The sequence below is a fragment of the Artemia franciscana genome, chromosome 20 (assembly GCF_032884065.1).
Source record: "Artemia franciscana chromosome 20, ASM3288406v1, whole genome shotgun sequence".
NCBI lineage: Eukaryota > Metazoa > Arthropoda > Branchiopoda > Anostraca > Artemiidae > Artemia > Artemia franciscana.
In genome coordinates this window covers 10035662-10060103 of record NC_088882.1, presented here as the reverse complement: position 1 = coordinate 10060103, position 24442 = coordinate 10035662, and the positions used below count along the sequence as shown (strand labels likewise).

The 24442-nt window shown below is 33.2% G+C and overlaps 2 protein-coding genes across 2 annotated transcripts in view; one reads left to right on the top strand and one right to left on the bottom strand.

Moving 5' to 3' along the window:
• LOC136039740 (septin-2-like) overlaps positions 1–24442 on the bottom strand; it is a 249200-nt gene that overhangs the window by 83537 nt on the left and 141221 nt on the right. The gene's annotated exons all lie outside the window — the stretch shown is intronic.
• LOC136040417 (GPI inositol-deacylase-like) overlaps positions 1–24442 on the top strand; it is a gene marked incomplete in the record, with an annotated part of 65923 nt that overhangs the window by 40939 nt on the left and 542 nt on the right. The window contains 4 exon segments of the mRNA XM_065724691.1: positions 410–607; positions 12525–12687; positions 20987–21204; positions 24300–24392. Of these exon segments, the coding sequence (XP_065580763.1) occupies positions 410–607; positions 12525–12687; positions 20987–21204; positions 24300–24392 (672 nt within the window).

The following is a 24442-nucleotide window of genomic DNA, read 5'->3' as shown; positions in this document are numbered from 1 at the left end:
TTACTTTTGCTATAGATGCAGATGCCTCTAGTCTTGAATCATGCAGACATTATCCAGGAAGTAGAGCATTTTACTTCTCCTCTGCCCCCCTCTCTCTCTTTCTCAGTCTTTCCCTCTCTCTCTCTCTCTCTCTCTCTCTATTTCTTTCTTTCTCTCTCCCTCTCTTTTTCTCTCTCTCTCCCCTCTCTCCCTTCGTCTCGTTCTCTCTCCCTCTCTGTTTCTCTCTCTCTCTCCCTCTCTCTCTCTCTCTCTCTCTCTCTCTCTCTCTCTCTCGCTCTCTCTTTCTCTCTCTCTTCACATGTCTCTTTCATTACTTATTTGTATATCTTGACAATATTTAAAATAATTTCTCATGTCTAATAAAATTTATAGCAAAATTTTTCAGAAGTTTTATTTCAATTATTTTTAGTTTCATTGCTTCATGGAAGTTTCAGTTGTCCTTCTTGATTCCTCACGATGAATTGCGGCTAGAAGAAAAAGAACAGGGTTTTTTATTGTTATTCCCATATTTAATTGGAAGCGGCTTAGTCGTGTGCATCCTTCTAGGATTTGTTCTACATTTTCTCATAATAGTCGCTGGAAATGTAACTTATCACGTTCTTTTAAGGTAAGTACATTGCATCATGGTTTTAAGACACATTGGATCATAGATTAGTCGTGTGCATCCTTCTAGGATTTTTTTTCTACATTTTCTTTTAAGGTAAGTACATTGTATCATGGTTTTAAGATACATTGTATCATGGATTAGTCGTGTACATCCTTCAAGGATTAATTCTACATTTTCTCATAATAGTCGCTGAAAATATAACTTATCACGTTCTTTTGAGGTAAGTACATTGTATCGTGGTTTTAAGATTGTGGTTTTAAAGTTTTATGCACATGTATTTCAAGTGAAAACATCTTAATCTTTTTTTTATTGAAAAATTTTACGGAGCACTCTCAGCTGGTTTTTGCAGTATGCACGTGATTTTTATGCCCAAGTTACGTTTTGTATAACCTACCGCCCTAAAATAGGTCCCTTTACATTAGGACAGAGTAAAAATGTATAAACCATCGTCTAAAATCATCACAATCATTATATCTATTCGAAAGTCAAAATGTCGAATGGAACAAGATCTAATCAAGCTTGAAAGGCTTTCTAGGAAAAAATTATTAATTATTTTTAAAATTAATTCATTACTCATCCAGGAAGTCTTGTTTTTGACTTTTCCGTAATGTAACTTAACCTTCAGTAACGTGAAACTCGTTGAAACGCTACAAGACAGTTTTGTGCTACAAGGCATACATTTTTGTTAAAAGAGAGCCAAAAGGCCAGCGAATCCAGACTCTAAAATCTCCAATAAATTTACCATGTCCGAAACCTTTAACTAGATTCTTACAGTTCACCATTTTGAAAACCTAGGAAGGATGCATTTTAGCGTAGATATAAGTTTGAAAAGCATGATACGTAATTGGCACTGTATTTGCATATAGTTTTGACTTTATTCGACAGGTTAGACTACAACTACTTTCAAGGCGTTCAAGATATCAATATTATAACCTACGAAATATAAAGATTTTTAAAACTAGGTAATATTAGGCTAAATTTCATCTAGGTTTAAGATAACATGAGATGTCGTGTACAAAGGTGGCGTGTTACATAGCCCATATTTTATAAGAGAGCCCATAAAAAGTATCTCACTTCTACTAAAAATATTCTGATTCTACTGGCACTGCCTTCTTCTTCTTGTCATACTTTGATCGAAGGACTTCACTTATCCGTTACGACCTCTTCTTCCTGTTGGAGAACAGGCCTCCAAAAATGCTTTCGTCACGAGGTTCCAATTCCAGAATTTGTACGAGGGTATATCCTTCTTTGTCATCTTCTCCTCCCTTCTGTTTGGTTAGTGGGAAGTGCGAGTACTTGAGCTACCTGTCCCCAGCAGTTTAAGGCCTAGAGGCCGGCTGGTACCAATAGTGGTACGCTATGGATGAAATCAACTCTTCAAAATTGTAAAATGTAACGTAAAGTCTAGAGTTAAGCTAGTATGTATGGCGTAATGCGAAAGAACCATTAGCTTTATTCAAGGCTGTATCCCTCGGTGGGGGTACAAGGTTTTAACCCTCCCCACCAAAAAAAGTTGTCCGCCTCATAAAAACGTAACAAAAATGTATATAAATAGATTGTTGGCGCATTTTTCATACCCCCCCCCCCCTCGCCCGAACAAACCCTGAATACGTCCTTGATGTTAGTAACAAAACAATTACCAGATGTATGGATCGTTAGCTTATACTGCAGACATGAATGTTCCCTTGACAGTATTGATGAATAAGAAAATGAACTTCCAAATTACCTTGTAAGTAATCAGCAATGAAATGGGTAACCCTAGGAGAAGCATGTGGGTCTGTATCTTGTAACACCTACCGTATTAAGATCTTATAGTTAATCAGCAAGGGTGCTGTTAAGGAAGCTTTGAAAGGTCGAGGGACCTTGCGGCACCTATCGCTTCAATACCGTATACCCGTGCCCTTATGTTCGTGAGTTTGTTGGGATTTTTATCCTATATTAGTAGCTACTGGAAAGCTGCCAGACTAATATTTCCGAGAAGACAAGAATTATTGAAATTCAAATTATTACACTCATGCCTAATTTCACTGGTTTCTTTATTCTGAAGATCATGGCTTTATATTTTCTTTATCAGAATGAATAGTATTTCTTAAAATCTTGCACAATCATTGCAGAGACTCAATAACTAATGCCAGTGTACTGAGACACATTAATGAAAACAGTGGAAGCATGGTGAGTTTTCAAACAACTTTCTTGTTCAGTCAATGTTTGTGAAAATTTTCTATATTTTGTCTTATGCGTCTGGTCCTCTTTCCATTGGATGCTTTTTCCCGTTAAGATAAGGATTGTCTCGAAAAATTCCCTCTAAACAGTGTTGACCCCTCTCTCCTCATTTTGACACATCATTTCAAAAAATTGAAAAAATTTTTGAAAAAAATTTTTCCTCATTTCAAAAAAAAATAGGGATGTGATAAGATATATGAAGACGGATGCGGCTAATCCTCACTGAAAGAATTGTATACCTCTGGAATGCGTTTTGTTGTAGCGATACTGATTAGGGACAACTACTGATTTGAGGATTTATCTACCAAGTAAGGGGAGGGGGCAAACACTAAATACGTGTATTTTAGAGACACCTCTTCAGTTTTTCCGGAGGATAGTCTGTTGCATCATTATCTGGGCTGGGAATAGCTCAAGGCTAGTTCATGTTGGGGTGCTTTAAGACTACTACACAGGGTGCACCAGAATGATTTAAAAATAAGTGGATTTTTGAATATGTGAAAAAAGTGTCGTTTTCTGTCCGTTTCCTTTATCAAGACATCAGAGGTGTGTTTAGGAGAACGTTCAATAAGAAACAATGAATACGAAAAAAAATATGTATAAAAAAAACAGTAAGCCATACACAAAAACGAAGGTGATTTTCAGCCCTTGGTAAAAAAAAAAATATTTTAAAAAATAATTAAGAAACCAAAACGAACATGATTTTCAGGTAGTGTAAAAAAACAACAACTAAGAAACCAGAAAGAGGGTGGTTTTCAGGAAGTGTAAAAAAATAGACAGAGAAACTGTTAAAAACAAAATCAGTTATTAAAGGGATATTGTGAAATATTAATACCCAAATTAAGTTAAATACTGTGATGCAAGACTTTCAAAAGAATTGTTCGTATTAAAAAAAACCTTAAAACAGTTGTCAGTTTTCTGTATTTCTTTTAGTGTTTACACCAAATTCTACTTTATACCTGTTGCGGGAAAAAATAGATTCAGTTCTATTTTTATGCAGCTGATTCTGTTTAGCACGGTAAATACACCGAATTCTACCTTATACTTTCGGCCAAAAAAATAAATTCAGTTCTTTTTTTATTTGTCAATTTTTGTTTAGTACGGTGAACATTTTCCGTCGAGAGGAAAGTTTCTGGGGAAAACATACTAGGATAAATTTTACACGAGACTAGGACAGGGATATCTTGGCATGATTTGAAAATGGTCAGAAATTCAATAAGAAAACAAGTTTTTTTTTGTAACTGGAAATAGGGAGCAACAAGTCAGTCTTTGAAAAAAAAAACAATTAGAAAACCAAAACGAGGGTGATTTTCAGCTATTGGGAAAAAAATATAAAGAAAAATAATTAAGAAATCAAAACGTTGGTGATTTTCAGCCGGTAGGAAAAAAAAAATAAAGAAACCAAAACAGGGTGATTTTCGGCTAGTGAAAAAAGCATAAAAAAAAATAATTAAGAAATCAAAATGTTGGTGATTTTCAGCCGGTGGAAAAAAATAAAAAAATAAAGAAACCAAAACAGGGTGATTTTCAGCTAGTGAAAAAAGCATAAAGAAAAATAATAAAGAAACCAAAATAGGGTGATTTTCAACTAGTGAAAAAAGCATAAAGAAAAATAATTAAGAAATCAAAACCTTGGTGATTTTCAGCCGGTGGAAAAAAAATAAAAAAATAAAGAAACCAAAACAGGGTGATATTCAGCTAGTGAAAAAAGCATAAAGAAAAATAATAACTTGCAACTTGCTTGACATATCTCTGCAACTGCTTGTGACTGTGAATACTACTATTAGTACTACTGTTGCTGCTGCGATTATGACTGTATATACAAAATTCAAAAAGCCACATAGTAACCTATTAGTTGCACCGTATGAAGGGAACTCAAGTTACATGCATTGGTTAACCTTTTCTCAGAGCTTCGCTGATTAGGCCCGACACTTTGATTCATATTTATAATGATCAATTTAATTAATATTAATTATTGATAAAACAAAATGCATGCTACATATATTTGTTTCCGCCAGTTATCAAACAAAACACCCAGGATCTATTTAATATTTTGATTCACCACGCAGGTTGCTAATATTGAATTTTCAACTTGCCTCTCTTTACACAGCACAAAAGGCTGCATTATATTGGCACTATCACGCTTAAAGGTTGAATCTGAAATTTTAAGCTTTTAAGATATTGCCGAAAACTGTCTGCTCAGCTGTTCTCAAAGGGAAGGGTCGGCAAAATATATATGTGTCATGAGGGTCAAAATTTGATAATGTATCCTCCCGTAGAACTGAAAATTTGTCTCTACAGTGCAATCTTTAGGGTGCCCCTCACCCACTTCACAGATAAAATCCTCCAACTTATATCAGCAACTGTCTTTTATCAGTTAAAACACTGCAATAAAATGTATAACTCTAGAGGCTCACAATTTTTCAGGAGATCTAAGCCCCATCTCTGTTCATCTACCTTTGCTAATCCTCCCTTTGAGAACAGCTTATCATTAGCGTTCCTGAAAAGTTCAAAATCTACCGCATTGTACCAGGACCTCTAAACTGTACCAAAGATAGTATAGTATTACCGTTTGGCAACACTGGTTGATGTGCTACTTCACATCAACTAGATGTGTTATCATATAGATAAGAACTCCAAGGGACGTAGTATCACTATTATATTTGTGAAGACCTAGAGAGAAAATTCAATTATTTGTAACATATCCGGCAGCAATTACATTATATTTTATATGAAACATAAGTTAACTCACTTGGTGTACGGTAATAGTATAAGTAAAAGTTGCGCAAAAAGCGCCGCTTATGCAATGTATGCATTCTTGAATTTTTGTTGAAATCACGCACTCTAGTTTTCCCTAAGAAAAGTCAAATTTTGGTATTTAGGACTATATGAAAATATTTTATCAGGCAAAAACAGATGGAAAGGGGAAGTGGTAAAAAAAAATTGGTAGAGTATATAAAAAGAGAAATAAGGTAAAAAAAAAACTCCGGGTCCTCAGGTGCTTTATGAGTTTTTAAAAACATTTTTAGTTTTAATGTTTGCATTTTAACGCAAGTTTATATATATATATATATATATATATATATATATATATATATATATATATATATATATATATATATATATATATATATATATATATATATGAAAGACGGCCCGAAATATTCATTGAATTGAATTCCACTGTCTTAAGGAAAAAATTCCCCTATTGTTTCTAAGTTGTATTTGTTTGATATTATTATCATTATTTTTTTCATTGTGTACTAGAATCCGTATCTCAGAAGCTTGCTGGTATAAGTTTCAAGTCACTCGGAAAAAATTGGCCCTTTGTTAGGTACCTTTTTCAAGGTCATTTATATGTTTTTTCTCCAGTGAAGTGTGAACTTAGAAATTTCATGACTTCTCAATAAACTTCAGAATAAAGAACGAGAATAATTTGTTCGATAAATTTTGTTCATAATTTGAACATAATTCTTTACTTTCACTTTAATAAAAAATTCAAATAGTTATTTAATTTTATGAAGGAATAATCTACATGGATTAATGTTGCTTTGAAGGTCATAAAAGCTAAAATAAATTTTGATAATTAAATGCGTCGAAATTAATCGAAATTAATGCGTCGATTTTTATCCTATTAAGAAGACCCTTAAATTTTTATTTGGCTAATTAAAGCTTAGAGTAAGTTGTTATGTATTTTAATGTTGTCTCTTTTCTGCCATGAGAAAATAAGGATAGTAAAAAAAACTAATCGTCTCTTAATGAGTCTCAATAGTTCAAGACAGATAGTTCATTGTCTCAGAGTACAGGTAATTTAGTTGTGTGAAAACAACCAAAAACATTTTCAAACGGAAACATAAAAGGACGATGGGTATAGTAAATTATAGTTATCGCTAGGTGTTAATTTCTATTGTTTTCTCTATTATTTCACGATTTTTCTCTTGGATGTTGGGAGGGCTGTTTTTTTCTCAGTTTTATTGCAAATTAATGAGTCTTAATTCCCGACACGAATTCCATCTTTACTTGTTGAAGCTAAGGATAAGAAAATCTGAGATTGCAAAGCAGTTGAAGAAATTTTTGCAATCCTGCATGTCTCTTTTTTCCCTCTACCTATCTGTCTCTCTTCCTTTGGTTCTCTCTTTCTGTCTCTCTCTTTGTTTAATATTTTCTGCTATCTTTTGTATAGTTACACGTAAAGAATTGCACCAGTTTTTAATTAAGTTTTGTTTTTATCATAATATAAATTTGTTGTGTTTTATATAGCTATGGAAGAATGAATCAGAAGAATTTCGAGGAGAAAATTAGCAAACAGAGTAATAATAGATAAAGAAAAGGGAGAAAAAAGAAAAATAGATAAAATATAGCATAATATAGACAAAAACAAAAAGAAAACATTCAGCGAATCACCTAAAACAAAATATTTTGTATAAATAGATTACACTTGAAGAAAATAACTTGTAAAAACTAGTGTTCGGATCACGCGAAATTCCAAGTTTATTCTGCCTTTCACTAACGGCAGTAATAGTAGTAGTTGCTCCATTTTTAAACACATTTTTACTGGAATTTTTTTTCCAAGGTGGAGGATTAAAGAGGTACATTCAATGCTGATCATTGTTGTGGTGTCCACCGCAACCTGGTAAAGAGCGAATTCTAACCGAAAATTTAAAAGCGTTTTTTGCAAAAAAGTAGCCTGTCAAGTGAGGAAAAAATACAATTTGAAGCTAACTCAGGAATGGTTGCTAATATTTTGATAAATATTAGTGGTAAAGTAATAATATTAGCGGGCAGTTCTTTTCTCCCCTTCCGATCAGGGTTGCCACCACAGTCAGTTCTTAAAGTGCTACAGTTGCCCAAATTTGTGTGCTGCACAGCGATTTTCAGTGCTATAGTCCCGAAAATTGACTGTAATAGTGCTAAAATAATTCTAAAGTCGCACTTTCGTGGTACAGGTGGCAACCATGCTTTCGGTGGGTTGGGCAATAAGGGAGATAACAGGCAAAAAGTAAAAATAGAAAATAAGTTACAATTTATTGCCAGCAAGAAGTCCTTAACTGGCATTTTGTGCGAAATGCTGAATAAGAACCAAATCGAAATGCTGAATAAGAACCGAATATTAAAAGAGCAATAATTGTGTAAATGTATTTTTCATTATTTATTTGTAAATTTATTTTCGGAAATGACGTTATAATTTTTATGAGAATTGGCATAGTACCATTTTTCGGTGTAAAAAAAAAACGATCTAGATAGGTCACGACTTAGAGGGAAATTCGTTTAGCGTTTTAATTTTGGAAACAAGTTTTTCACACGTGCTTCAAACGTTTTCATAAGTGATGTCACAAATATTTGGAATAGTTACAAAAAAAATTCTGCTGAAGATGAGTGTCTGTGTTAAATATTAAAAAAAAAACCTTGTAATTTAATTCCATGTTCAGTAGTATAGGATAATTTTTTGGTATAAATATGTACAAAGGTTTGTTGAATAAAATAAAAGTCGTTTTGTGAAAGTGACAAAAAAAAACACTCTCTTTCTGTTTATGTTAACTTCAAATATATAAGATTCTTTAGGCTTAGTGTTACCCATACAAGGCTACGAGCCTGAAAAAATTTGCCTGATTTTGAAAAAAGGGGAGAAACACCCCCTAAATGTCAAAGAATCTTAATGAAAATTGCACTATCAGATTTGGCGTATCCGAGAACCCTTTTGCAGAAGTTTCAAACTCCTATCTGCAAAAATGTGGAATTTTGTAGTTTTTGTCAGAAGAAAGATCACGGATGCGTGTTTATTTGTTTTTGTTTTTCTTTTCGTTTTTCCTTGGAGTGATCGTATTAAATCAATGGGCCTAGAGGATCGGGAGAGGGCTCAATTGAGCGGAAATGAAAAGTTCTAGTACCCTTTTATGTGACCAAAAAGATTGGGGGGCAACTAGTCCTCCTCCCATGGCCGTTTCTTCACCAAAATCGTCCGATCAGAATTTTGATATAATCATTTGTTTACCATAGTTGAAAAGTCCAAAATTATACCTTTAGAGATAGCATAACCTCCCCCCCCAGCCTCTGCGAATAGGTCTATAAGTTATAAGATTTGCTCATTGTTTACCTATAGTATTTGTTATTGTGAAATATGCAGACATTTTTCAGGGGGAGGGGATTTTGTTTTTCGGATGGGTTTTCATGGGAATAAGTTTCTGTGTGGTGGGAAATTCTCGGAAGTGAACTTCCTAGGGGAAATTTTACACTGGGAAGATTTGACACAATTCCTCTATGAAATTATTTTTATTTATCTTACTTTGTCTTTGTGTATGCGGTTTTGTATGTGGTGATGTTGGGGGGAATTTTCTGCGTGTTTGGATTTCCAAAAAATAATTTTCACGGAAGGGGGTGATGTCTTGAGGGATCGGAAACGTTTAGAACTTGAATTTTTAAAAAAATGAAAATATGGTAAGGAGAATTTTTCAGTCTGAATCTTCAGCAAGAAATTTTACGGAGAAGGGAAGAGAATTTTCATTGAGGATGGAATTGTCCATTATGTTGGAGAAACAAGGAGGAGTTTCCCGTGAGGGGAGGGGAATTTTTTATGGAGGGTGAGCCAGATTTATCAGTATTATTTGCAAAACGATCTGAAATCACATTTTCTTAAAACAAGTTTTTTCGACTGAAAGTAATGAGCAACATTAAAAGTCCAAACGAACAGAAATTATTCCCTATATGAAGGGGTTGCCCATTCCTCAATACCTTGCTCTTTACGCTAAAGTTTGACTGTTTTTCCCAATTTTTAAGAACGACTCCTGAAACACAAGGGTCCCTTAATTAGATAAGGAATCCTTTTTTTTTTGAAGTGCAAAGAATCTGTTTTTTAGCGTGAAGGTATTAAGGATGGGATAACCCCTTCATATATGGACTGTTCGGTTTGATTTTTAAGGCTAATCCTTACTTTCAGTCGAAAAGGCTGGATTTTTTATTTATTACTTCAAATAATTTTTTTCAAGTTAAGTATTAGTGTTGGAAGCAATACAAACTTCATTACCTGGCCGTACAGAAGTAGTAGAGGGCTGTTGAAAACTTGGATGTTTCACAAGTATTTCACTTTTTTCTCGATAAATGAAAGACCTTAAAATAAAAATGAAAGACTAATTGAAATTATAATTATTAAATTATATATTTATTAATAATATAATCAATGGATTATACTGGAGACAATTTTTAGAACAAGTGTTGTACACGCGTGTGTTTTGAGGTGTGTACGAGTTTCCCGATAATTATCACTCATTCCAATGGGAACCCAATTATACTGGACTACAAGTTTTTTCTTTAAACTGTTAATATAGTATTTATTTTGTTTTTCAAATAGGAATGTATTCAGATTCTGATGATGATTTGAATCCCAGTGTAAAATTTCCTATGCTATATTTATTGTATAAATTATAAAATTATGAAATTATTGAAATTATAACTAATAAAAATGAAATTTAAAATAAATGAAAGACTCTTAAAATATGTATTTTATAGTCGGAAAAAAATTCCTCGGCTAGAGAGAACGATCGGCTTGGACTCAGGATAATATCTGCAAAGTTCAGTAGCGTAGTCTTTTTTACACAAAACACACAACCCTGTGAAACAACCTGCTCCTGCTCAATAACGCTATTATCGTATAAGAAAGAGCAAAGTGGGCATAATATTTATTACTTTTATTTTCCTTGTTTTCTTTTCACTAAGGCACTATGGAATACTTTTCACTATTTCACTATGGAAGTAGTTATCGTGAAAACTTTGGAAGGGGTTCATTTGATTCGAAATTGGGAGTTCTGGTACCCTTTTTGCGAGTCAAAAGTGATTGGAGGGCAACCGGCCCCCCTTTCACCTGACTGGGCTATTAAGTTGAAACTTTGGGGCGACTACAGCCACTACTTCTACTCTTACTTTTGAACTAAATAAATAGAGTGTAAGTGCATCCAGGTTGTCAAAACAGCATAGATATGATGTCTTCGGAACATAATGGGGTATTAAGTTGTTTTTTTTTTCAGGGAAAGTTGAGGTGTGAAAATAAATCGAAATGTACTTGTGTCCTGTTTTTCAAAACGACGTAAATTATTAAAAAATGTTGAAAAAGCTTACCTAGCATAGAAACAGTAAGTCAAAATCTAAATTCTTAATAGAGAAAAACCGGAAAGGGTTAAAATATGCTTTTCTTAACCAAAGAAAAAGATTATGTCATTTAAAAACGAACAAAAATTAATTTTCAGAATTTTTTTCAGCAAAAGAAATTTCTCGAAGAAAATTAAAGGGCAACATTAAACTAAAGATGAGCAGAAATAAAGCCAAATAATTTTTCAACCTTAAAACTGCCACAAATTACAATAAAGAAATAAATGAAACCCAAAGCGAAGAGAAAATACAATAAATAACCGAATCAAACTCAAAATGAGCAGAAACTAAGAGGACTGAGGCTGATGTCCCCTTGCCTTCTAAACACCAGAACATAATTTGCGCTTTACTGAAAACAAAATAGATGTAAATTGTTTGTCTTTGTAAATTTAATAAATTGATATTATCAAGACTTTCAGGAAATTCATATCAGTATATATATTAAAATGTCAGTCCACATTCATTCTATGTTGCTTTTTTTTTTTTTTTAGTAATCTTGATTGTTGTGCTGATTTTTTTTTTTCGCTTGTTCGATATTATCGAGATAACGGTGAGTTTGCGGTAGTTTTGCAAGAGAGAAAAGATGTTCAAAAAGTCAAAATGGATCTATTAACAATAGTTTCATGACCCAAAACAATTGTTCAGGTAATAGGAACATTGACCGCAAAAAATCAAACTTTAGCCCCCCTCCCCCCTATATACGGAATAATATCTGTTTTGAGTTTTAGCATCGTTCATTGATTTCATTGAACAAGTTCTTTTTTTAATTTAATGGACTCTGAAACTGAGTGGCTTAATACCTAGTTTTCAGATAATTGTAAAACGATTGACTTTCTCTGAGTTTTCACGTGATAGTATTTTAGCTGTTTGGTTTTAAACTGTTGTTTTACGTCGCGAAATAGCAAAGAATGCCACTCTGCTATAGTTCAATGTCTTGCTTGTTAAAAAGACCATTAGAAGTTCTAATATTTGTTCAAGTGTGCCCTCTTTCGATATTCTAGGGCCATTGGCTCAGTACAGTCTCCTCTAAAAGCAGAAATAAATAAACCAATACGCACATGACCATCCCTCTCGGTAAAAATATTATAAAATCTTGAATTTATGTTGAGACGGACTTGAAACCTTTGCAATTTGGATCTCCGATATGCTAAATTTGATAGTATAATTTTCATCAAGACCGCTCATCCAAGATCCTTGGGATGTTTCCCCATTTTTGAAAATCAGGCAAATTTCGTGAGGTTCTTAACTTTTGGTGGGTAAAGTAAATTCTGTATATTTTGAATCCCCATAAAAAGCTGTTTCTTTAGGTATATTTATTTGTACTAGTATATGAGAATATTTTTTTTTACACACATATTTTACTTTCAGACTCAGGACTTTAGAATCTTAGCTACTGTCAGAAAAAGTCGCTCTTTTCTCACCACCTCCATATTCTGTCTCGCCACCTTCTCTGTCACCGCCCTCCATGTGTCGTCAGTAGTTAATTCAGTATTAGCTTTTACACTTTTGCTTGTTATTAATGAATATTTGAATTAATTTTGTTATTGAACCTTTTTAGGCTTCTTGTTCGGAAGGCTGTACCAAGCGAGATGATTGTTGATTTTGCTTTTGATGCCGTTTCAAAATTTCCTTTTGTTGTGTCAGGAGTACTTATTGCAATGGCATACGGAGGGTGTGGTACATTGGCTTTGTATTGTGGCTTTATTTTTCATTTTGTTAAGGTAAGGTGATAGTACACTCCTTTTCTAGAAGTTGAAATTTAAATATTGACCTTGCGAGTACCCCCCCCCCCCCTATCCATCGTCGTAAGAGGCAGGCATATACGGAAGAATTTTGTTTTGAAGGGGAGACGGAGTAGTTTTTTCACGGAGGGGAGGAGGAGGGCAAAGATAAATAGTGTTTAAGCCATATTTTTTATTAAATTTTTTGCACCTCAATTCAAAATTTTTCACCCTTTGTTGAGCTATCGTAACACATCAGTATAAGTGAGGTTTTTTTTAAGTACATTTGTTACTAGTTTCTGATGAGAATGTTGGTAATAGGAAATACCTCGCTAAATTTGAAGTTGTCAGGCCTAGAACTTTTTAAGAATTTCAACCAACCAGGGCAAAAAATTGTTTTAAAAAAGCCTTTGCTCTAACAGGAATCGGTTTAAATCCCTTAAATTTCTTGTCTTTGCGTTTTGATTTAAGTTGGATATTTCCAAGAAATGCGGATTTATATTTCTAAAAAGAGAAAGAAAAAAGTTTTAAAGCAGCGTTTCTGTGCAATTCTATCTCAAATCGAAGCTGTAAGGCTTTGAATTCTCATGAATTTCTACCAATTGTTTTTGGAAAAAAAGTAAATTCTTTTTGATCAGATTTAACTCTTATCGATTGAGATCCATGACGAAATCTTTAGAAACGCTGCTTACAAACTGTTTCTTAGAAATGTCACTTTTAAGAATTTTTTCACTGTCTTGGAAATACAAATATATGGTACATACCTATATTATCGAAAACGCTCGAAAACGCTAGAGAATCTGCCTTAGAACTATACTAGAACAACACACAGTTTGTTCTCCCTTCTATTTCTTATACAACATATTTTTTTTTCAAGATTCTAGGGTATTGTTATACTTTATAAACATTTTATGTTTGACTACCTTTTGTTTTCGTTTGTATGTTTTTTTTGTAATTTGTTTTAAAAAAAAGGAGTGTTTTCTCCAGAATATTTTATGCGCGGGATACACAAGAGAGTAAGTCTACAAAAGAAACGCCTTACGTAAGTATGCATCACTCAAATATACTGGAGCTATTTACAAGATTATTAATCTACAAGATTAATTATTTCCATTTTATGTTTAATTACCTTTTGTTTACCTTCGGAAAAAAAGTACATATCTTATGCACCGGAACGCACAAGAAAGTATGCCTACAAAAGAAAAGTCGACAAAAATCTGAGGTCCCCTTGGCCCAGTATTTGATTCCATGAAAAGTTCCAAGCCAATCAGACAGCAAATCCAAACATCGCCACCGGTTTTATTCAATAGAACCTGTTTGTTGAGATTAAAAATTTGCATGATTTATTTCCCATGCAGTCTTGGTCAGTGTAGGTCATTTCCTCTTCGGGAGCATTCTTTTAAGACCTTACGATTATTCGGAAAAAAATGATTACTCGAAAAAAAATGTAAAAAGTTTCGATCTGATTCCGTGGGTTGTGACTGGGATTTCTATGGGCGGAAAACACGCAATAAGTGTACTGATTGCCCTTCAATCATCTTTAACCATTCATTGGAGACCTTCGTTTTCTAATCCAATTAGTCCCATCCCAGTTTCTACGACCATCCTATCCTTGTGAAGTGACCGGAGGAAAAAAATAGGTAAGTAATTGAAGGTCCTTTACTCTTTATGAAGTTGACTGATTCTAATAGTTCTTTAAAATTTGGATTTGATAACCACCTATTGTAGTTGTAAAAAAATAAAAAATAATTAAATGATAAGAAATAAAAGAACACGACATTAAGATACTTACTAAATATCCAAGGTTCCAGACGACTGAAAAAAAAACCAGAAAAGTATAATACAACAAAATCAATTTATTGAATGGACGTGTTTCCAATTTCTGCATCAAATTAGGCCCCCTTTTTCAAAATATGAGCCCCATCTAACGCACCCCTCTTAACATGCCTGACTAGAACCAACCCTAAATTTTCAATACAACCCAAGACTTCCTAAAAAAAAGATACTAGTATTAGCTATATAACTAGCTATATAATCTAACAAATACAAAGTAGAAACAATAGGGAAAATCTTTTCAAGACAGTGGAAATCAATTCTGTGAATACTTCGGCCCTATGTCTAAGGGCCGTCTTCGGCACAATACGAGAACGAGAGAGAAAATATGTATATACTAGCTGTTGGGGTGGCGCTTTGCGCCACCCCAACACCTAGTTGGTGGGGGTGTTTCGCCACCCCCCCCCGCCCCCAAGCCCCCCCGCGCGCGTAATTCGTCACGTGCCATATTAGTTACGCGCCATTGTAGTTATGTCCCTGTGTCCCACCGGTGAATATAGATATATATATATACATATATTTTTAGCTACGTAAAACTTGCGAATATACAACATTCTTGGCTGTCCCATTGTCTGTGTATATAAATAGATTGTCAGGTTTACCGACTCTTAAACATGAAACATATAATTGTCTATGGGAAAAATAATCTGTATTCAGATCTATACATCATTATTCTAATGATTGCCCTTGAGCTTTGTTTATGGTGATTGCTAATCGAACATTCCCTGTGTCCCCGTCGTCATTTATATATCCCCCTGTGCCCCCGGTGTCCCCGTTGTTGTTGTTTCCCTGTGTCCCGGTGTCCCAGTCTGTAATTTCTCTTTGAGTGTCCCGGTCGTCATTTATATTCCCTGTGTCCTGGTGTCCCGGTCGTCATTTTTGTCCCGGTCGTCATTTGTGTTCCGGTGTCCCGGTCTGTAATTTCTCTTTGAGTGTCCCGGTCGTCATTTATATCCCCTGTGTCCCGGTCGTCATTTGTGTCCCGGTGCTTTGTTGATGGTGATTGCTAATCGAACATTCCTTGTGTCCCGGTCGCTTTCTCTTTGAGTGTCCCGGTCGTCATTTATATTCTCTATGTCCCGGTCGTCATTTGCGTCCCGATGTCCCGGTCTGTAATTTCGTCAGTCGACAAACATGACGTCAGTCGACACACAAACATGACGTCACTCGACACACAGACAACTTATTTATATATATATATATATATATATATATATATATATATATATATATATATATATATATATATATATATATATATATATATATATGTATATATATATATATTTAACTACGTAAAACCTGCGAATATACAACATTCTTTGTTGTCCTATTGTCTGTCCATATAAATAGATTGTCAGGTTTACCAACTTTTGAACATGCAACATAATAATTGTCCATGGGAAAACAATCCGTATTCATATCTATACCGCATTTTTCTAACGATTGCCCTTGAGCTTTGTTGATGGTGATTGCTAATTGAACATTCCCTGTGTCCCCGTCGTCATTTATATATCCCCCTGTGCCCCCGGCGTCCCCGTTGTAGTTATGTCCCTGTGTCCAGGTCGTCATTTATATTCCCTGTGTCCCGGTCGTCATTTGTGTCCCGGTATCCCAGTCTGTAATTTCTCTTTGAGTGTCCCGGTCGTCATTTATATAGATATATAGATACAGTTTCATTTCAGTTTTTTTTTTCTTTTTTAGTTTTTTCTTTTCTTAGTTTTTTTCTTTTTTAGTTTTTCTTTTTTAAGTTTCTTCTTTTTATTGATTTGTTTTCTTCAATTTGTCAATGTTCATTCTAACATTGACACTTGGAAAAATCTTTACTTGCCAAGCAAGCTAAAGCTCCAACAATTTATAATAAACCTCAAGATTTTGGGTATCTGTTTTAATGTTTTTGAATTACCTTAATCTTTTGTCAAAATATATTGAAATATTTGTGCAACTCCCTGTTTTTTTAGTTTTTTCTTTTTTTAGTTGTTTAGCTTTTTTTAGTTTTTTTTCTTTTTAGTTTTTTACCTTTTTATTTTTTTTATTTTTTTTTACATTTTTTCTTTTTAAGTTTTTTCTTTTTTATTTTTTTTTTATTTTTTAGTTTTTCTTTTTAGTTTTTTTTTAGTTTTTTACCATTTTTCTTTTTTCAGTTTTCTTTTTCTTCTTTATTTTTCAGACGTCATATGCAAACCCTCAATACAAAAATACATACAACTTATTTTTATATATAGATAAGATATAATCTGACGTAACAGACATAGTGTAACAGACATAAAAGACATACAACTTATTTTTATATATATGGATTTATATATATATAGATACAGTTTCTTCTTTAGTTTTTTTCTTTTTTAGTTTTTTCTTTTTTTTAGTTTCTTCTTTTTATTGATTTGTTTTCTTCAATTTGTCAATGTTCATTCTAACATTGACACTTGGAAAAATCTTTACGTGCCAAGCATGCTAAAGCTCCAACAATTTATATTAAACCTCAAAATTTGGGGTATCTGTTTTAAGGTTTTCGAATTACTTTAATCTATTGTCAAAATATATTGAAATATTTGTGCAATTCCCAGTTTTTTTTTAGTTTTTTCTTTTTTTAGTTTTTTAGCTTTTTTTAGTTTTTTTTTAGTTTTTTATCTTTTTTATTTTTTTACGTTTTTTCTTTTTAGTTTTATTTTTAATTTTTTACCATTTTTCTTTTTTCGAATTACTTTAATCTATTGTAAAAATATTTCGAAATATTTATGCAATTTCCAGTTTTTACATTCTAGTTTTTTTTTTTTTATATATATAGAAGATATAATCTGGCGTAACGGACAGACGACTTATTTTTATATATATATAGATAACTAAACTTACATTAAAATGTGAGAATTAAAACTAATAATGTTTCTTTTTAAAAGCTTTTTTTAAAACATCCCTAGCATCCTTACTTCAACGAAGTTCAACCAGGACTCTGGTTGTCCTGGTTCCTGGTTGTCTGGAGACTGCGGGGATAGACGAAGTGTTACTCAGGCTGTAAACCGAATCATTAAAACTTTACTAGTAGGGCATAAGGTATGATATGGTTGAAAAGATTTTCACAGGTGTTAGACCTTAGCAGTGTAAGGCATGTGCCGAAATCCAAAAGCATTTCATGGTTATTTTTAGGGAAACTATTCTTCTCCTCGGGAATTTACATTCAATCAATTCATTTCATAAAAAAAATAAAAGACAAAGTAAATGTACAGCAAATCTAGTTACAATTATGAGAAAAAATGCATCAAAAAGTTGGTAAATTTGTTTATCCACGTTAGTGATTTTTTTCGTGGGCGGAGGCGTAAACAATACACTTTAAAAACGCATCAAAAATTTGTTTATGTTAATTTTTGTTACGTTTGTACGAGTCGTAAAAAAATTTCAGGGGGGGGGGTTGAAACCCCTTATCCCTCCCCCTGGATACGGCCTTGTTTGTAGTATACTCCAACAGTTATTTTTGGAATTTGTGCCCAGCCCTTAAATATCAACTTCTACAAAACAAGACCCTGCGTAAATACCTGATGCAACAGTTCACGTCTTATTTGCCCTTTAAATAAACTTAAAATTTGTAAAAAAGAAAATAAACATGAAAGGCAAAATATTGAATAAGAAACCAAATTTGGGGGTATTTTTTAAAAACTATTCTCTAGATTTTTTTTCTTTATTTTCGCCACTGACAAAGGCTTCTGTTACGAGGCCAAATTATTCGGGCGTTTTTTATTACTATTTTCAAAAGTTTTCTCTTTTTTTCGCCGTATTATTTCAAGTTTTATCGGTTTTTGATATTTTCCCTTTCGTTTTTACTAAAATTGGGAATGGAGTGTTAAAATTAATTTTATTGGAATATTAATTTTATGGGAATGGAGTGTTTAAAATTAAATTTAAATACAGGTCACCAAGTATATCAGGACTGACCTAACGTACTATTGGTGCTCGTCTGAGGTGCAAAAGAAGCCCTCGGTTCCTTGATTCAGATACTTAAACATCGCTTTAATCTTACTGGTAATAAATAAAATGAAATTTGAAAATATTGTTTTGAGTTGTATGTCTTTGTAGTACTATTTATCTAAGAAGAATGTTCAGACTTCAGTTTACTGTTTTGCTTGAAATTTTTGCTTACTGTATAGTCTGCTGTTGTTGCCATATTCGTTCTATTCTGTATTTTTGTTGAATTTTAGCACCTGAAATCATTCTTTCTTTGTCACCGAAAATAATGAAAATCAACTCATTATTCAACACATTATTGCCCCATAGTTTGTGTGTTGAGATAAACTATGGGGCAATAATTGAATCATATCTTAATTATTGCCCCATAGTTTATCTCAACACATTTATGGTCCATCTGCAACCTCTTCAGATAATTCAAAATAAGGCAATTAGAATTCTGGGTGCTTTTGTTCATCGCCTTGTGAGACTTAAAAATCTTTCAGAAACCCAAACTTTATATATTTTTCTGATATACTTAATCTCAAACAATTGAAGGACGTGCATACAGCAATGTGGTATTATGATATCCAATCCTCAGCAAATTATTTCCATGATTTGGGTATAATTGGGACTCCCACTTCTCCGGCTCACTGCATCCGCTCCAAGAAGTATCGCCTTCCGCCAAACAAATCGGAAAGAGCTAGATTCTCAATCAGATACCAGATTCCTCATATTGTAAATAAACTTAACTTAGTAGAAATGTCCCAAAGTTTCACAAATCGGTTTTCTTTGAAAAAACATATTTCAAAAATACTTCTTTGCCTGGTTGTCAGGATTGATTAATAATAGATTTTAGTATGTATTTTGCTGTGGTGTTCTCACGCTGGGGTGGCTTCCTCTATGATATCCTACCTTATATGTTTTTTTTGTCTTAGTTTTTTTTTCTGTTTGGAATTATTAGTATGACGAGACGTTGTGTTTTTTTTTATGAATTTTTACTGCCCCAGCCTTACGAGCTCTGCTCTCTGTTGATGCATAATATTGTTTTTTTTTATATTTTTAATTTGAATTAATAAATATTGATTGATTGATTAATTGAAACTCTAAAATGTTCCAATCACCATGTGACCAACCTTGTTAATAGAGCATAGAGCAGAAACCCTTTGGTGGTTCAGCCGGATTGATCTCTGCTTGAAAACACATGACTTCAGTCAGCACTGTATGTATTTAGTGCCTAGGATTGTATGGAGATTATGCAATACTGTCTCTAAACAATTAAACAAGAAGAAGAAATAATATAGAGTAGATAGCGTATAAAGGATAACAGAGTATCAAGTATAAAGTAAAGAATATCAAGTATAGAGAGAGACCTTTGATAGGGAGAAATAAATATAGAGAGAGAAGAAGAAATAGTATGGAGTAGATAGAGTATAAAGGATAACAAAGTATTAAGTCTAAAGTAAAGAATGTCAAGTATAAAGAGAGACTGTTGACAGGGAGAGACAAGTATAGAGACAGAGGAAGAAATAATATGGAGCAGATAGAGTATAAAGGATAAGAGTGTATCAAGTATAAAGTAAAGAATGTCAAGTATAGAGAGAGACTGTTGACAGGGAGAGACAATTATAGAGAGAGAGGAAGAAATAATATGGAGTAGATAGAGAACAAAGGATAACAGAGTATCAAGTATAAAGTAAAGAATGTCAAGTATAGAGAGAGACTGTTGACAGGGAGAGACAAGTATAGAGAGAGAAGAAGAAATAATATGGAGTAGGTAGAGTATACCTTTGATAGGGAGAGATAAATATAGAGAGAGAGGAAGAAATAATATGGAGTAGATAGAGTATAAAGGATAACAGAATATCAAGCATAAAGTAAAGAATATCAAGTATAGAGAGAGACCTTTGATAGGGAGAGATAAATATAGAGAGAGAAGAAGAAATAGTATGGAGTAGATAGAGTATAAAGGATAACAGAGTATCAAGTCTAAAGTAAAAAATATCAAGTAAAAAGAGAGACTGTTGACAGGGAGAGACAAGTATAGAGAGAGAGGAAGAAATAATATGGAGTAGATAGAGTATAAAGGATAAGAGTGTATCAAGTATAAAGTAAAGAATGTCAAGTATAGAGAGAGACTGTTGACAGGGAGAGACAAGTATAGAGAGAGAGGAAGAAATAATATGGAGTAGATAGAGAATAAAGGATAACAGAGTATCAAGTATAAAGTAAAGAATTTCAAGTATAGAGAGAGACTGTTGACAGGGAGAGACAAGTATAGAGAGAGAAGAAGAAATAATATGGAGTAGATAGAGTATAAAGGATAAGAGAGTATCATGTATAAAGTAAAGAATGTCAAGTATAGAGAAAGACTCTTGAATATGAAGAAGTATTTGACGTCATAGAGTATGATGGACTAGAGTATAGGACGTCATAGCGTATGTATTTGTTAACAATCTCGTTGTCCCGAATCACTTGGAACTAAAATGAGAACATACACTCGATTTTCTTATACTTTTCTTTTTTTTAGATGTTTAAGGCGTACCAGTCCTTACTTCAAAATCGTGTGAAGGGAGTGACTTATAAAGTTCTTCGAGTTGAAAGGATCGCTGGTGCGGAGCATGTCGGTGAGACTATATCGGAAGATCGTAAAATGATCAATTTTCAGACTACTATTGGCCTTCTCTGGTTCATATCCTGTTGTTTGAATACGCCTGTCTTAATGCATTGGTGGAAATATAAACCAAGGTAAGTTCTAGTTATAGAGAAACAGATGATTTGCTTAAACGTTGTGACTCAAAAAATTTTTCGTTCTTTGTACTGGCTGAAACTTTGACATAGCAACGTGGAATAAATGCAACAACGGGTAAAAAAAAGGCGGGATTTTTACATCATAAAAACAAACTAATATATCTGAAATACTGTTTTTAGTACGGAATTACGGGAGTGCTACTTGCTTAAAAAATTCACTTAAAAAAATAAACAATCTGGTTTTACGTTCTTTTTACTGGCTAAAAATTAGACATAGTAACAAGAAGTAAATGCAACAACGGGTAACAAAAATGGTGGGTTTGGCTTCTCTTTCTGACTTGCCCTGAAGGAATAGGGTGTTTCAGCAACGGGTAAAAAGAAGCGGGGCTGTTCATGACAAAAATAAACTAATACATCTGAAGTACAGTTTTTAATACGGTAGCACTGGAGTGCTACTTGCTTACAAATTCTTACAAAGAAGCAATCAGGTTTTACGTTCTTTTTACTGGCTCTAAATTAGACATAGTAACAAGAGCTAAATGCAACAACGAGTAACAAAAACTGGCGTATTTGGTATCTCTTTCTGACTTGCCCTTGGGGAATTTGTACCCTCGTTCGTCCGGCGGCACCACACACGCAGATTGTAGAAGTAAGAAATAATCATTAGAAGAAAAGTAGAAAAGGTATTAATAAGGAAAGGTAGTTGAAATAAAAGTGAGGAATGGTAAGAAATAATCATACGTCTCTTTTTCTTTTTTCCTAATTATTTTACCTGAGTATTAGACTGACTTGTGTACAGTATGAATTTTGTTTTAGCTATTTTGAATCCCTATGTTTGTCCGATGAGAACGCAACTATTGGAGCTATTTGGCTTTTTGGGCTATTTTGGTAAATTTGGCTTATTTGAGCCGATGTTTTGAAATAAACCATTCATCTATTTATTCAAATGAGATTCGTGAGCTCTACTCTTAAACTCATCAAGTGCTATCGCTTTGTTCAGTCTGTATTTCTGTATCCGCTCTGGTTTTCAAGACGGTTAGAAGTTTTTGTCTTTCTCCAAAATCTGCTTATATCATCTTTCTTCGTTCAAAGAAATAGTTAACAATTAGCTCCTTTTAAACCAATTTTTTTTTTGCCGCATCTACAATACCTCTAAAATTCGTCTTTCTTTCGAGTAGTGGTTTGTCAGAGAAACCGAAGCGTTTTTTTTTTTTTTCTTTATTTTGTCTGATTTTTTTTTGTTCCCCTGCAAAATTAATGTCTTGTAATACAACACCTTCTAAATTATCTCTGCTGCTCTGCCTATGTCATTGACCCGTAAAGTCATTATATTCTTCGAATTTCAGATAATTTTTGTTCTTATTCTCTGCTGTTTCTACTATAGAAACAGCAAAATAAACCCAGGACTGCAGAAAACAAAACCGTTTTTTCATTGAACTGCAATAATATCGTGTTCTAAGAATTTTCACTCCTTTTTTTCATATTCTTTGCTTCTTCTTTTTCTACAGACACGTCACAGAACTGCAAAATAAATACAGGACTGCAGAAAACGGAACTGTTTTTTCATTGAACCGCAATAATATCGTATTCTAAGAATTTTCACTATTTTAGGACTGCAGAAAACATAACTGTTTTTTCATTGAACTGCAATAATATCGTTTTCTAAGAATTTTCACTCCTTTTTTCATATTCTTTACTTCTTCTTTTTCTACAGACACGTCGCAGAACTGCAAAATAAATACAGGACTGCAGAAAACGGAACTGTTTTTTCATTTTACCGCAATAATATCGTATTCTAAGAATTTTCACTATTTTTTTCTCATTCTTTGCTTCTTCTTCTTCTTCTATTGACACGTGATGGAGCTGCAAAATTAACACAGGACTGCAGAAAACAGAGCTGGTTTTCATTGAACTGCAGGCATATCGTGTTCTAAGAATTTTTACCCCTTTGTTTCTCATTCTTTGTCTTCTTCGATTTCTACAGACACCTCGCAGAACTGCAATATAAATACAGGACTTCAAAAAACAGAACTGTTTTCTCCTTGACCTATAATAATATCGTATTCTTTGAATTTTCACTAAATTTTGTTTTTTCTTATGCTTTACTTCTTTTTCTTCTATAGAGGCGTGATGGAACTACATAGTGAACACAGGACTGCAGAAAACAGAGCTGGTTTTCATTGAACTGCAGGCATATCGTGTTCTAAGAATTTTTACCCCTTTGTTTCTCATTCTTTGTCTTCTTCTATTTCTACAGACACGTCGCAGAACTGCAATATAAATACAGGACTGCAGAAAACAGAACTGTTTTCTCCTTGACCTATAATAATATCGTATTCTTTCAATTTTCACTAAATTTTGTTTTTTTCTTATGCTTTACTTCTTCTTCTTCTATAGAGGCGTGATGGAACTACATAGTGAACACAGGACTGCTGAAAACAGAACTGTTTTTCATTTAACTTCAAATTTATTTATTTTTTGAATTGTCACTAAACATTTTTTTCTTTGCTGCCGCCAGTACAAATACTTTGAAAATCAACCTTTTATAATCTGAAAAGTAATTTTTATAATCTGGACTACCCAGATGTCAAAAAGTTGAGCTTCCAAATACTTGATCCTAAATGAAAATCTAAAAAAATCAAGGCTACAAGAAATAGAACAAGACGTTATTGACAACACTTAAAATTTAAGTAATAACACTTAAAGTTTATCCTTGAGTATATAAGTATATAACATTATGTTTTACTATCTGTAACACTTAAAGTTTTTGTAGTTTTTTTCTGTTATAATGGAAAACGTGAAGGTCATAAAACTATAGCTGCCCCCTGTTTTTCGGCTTTTTTATGTATTACTTGTGACAACAATTAGACCTAAGCTGCTTTAACATTTATTATGGTATATTTGTCTCCATATCTTAAAAACCCACTCACTGGTGTAAAACTCAGATCAGATCTAGCATTTTTTTTTCATTTTTTTTAAAGGTTTTAGTAAGGTCTACTGCGAGTAAACAGGTTATGCTAGTAAGCCTTATAAATAAAACGGTTATGCTTTTAAAAGGTATAAATAAAACGTTTTTTTTTTCTTGACTTTAGGAATCTTGACTATGATCCATCATTTTATCCAGCAACAATGATGTTCTTAGCAAGTTGCTATATTTGGCAAGACAAGACTCCATTGCCCAACAGGTGAGTTTATCCACCTTAAGGACCGAATTATAATATTTCCTCCCTCTGTC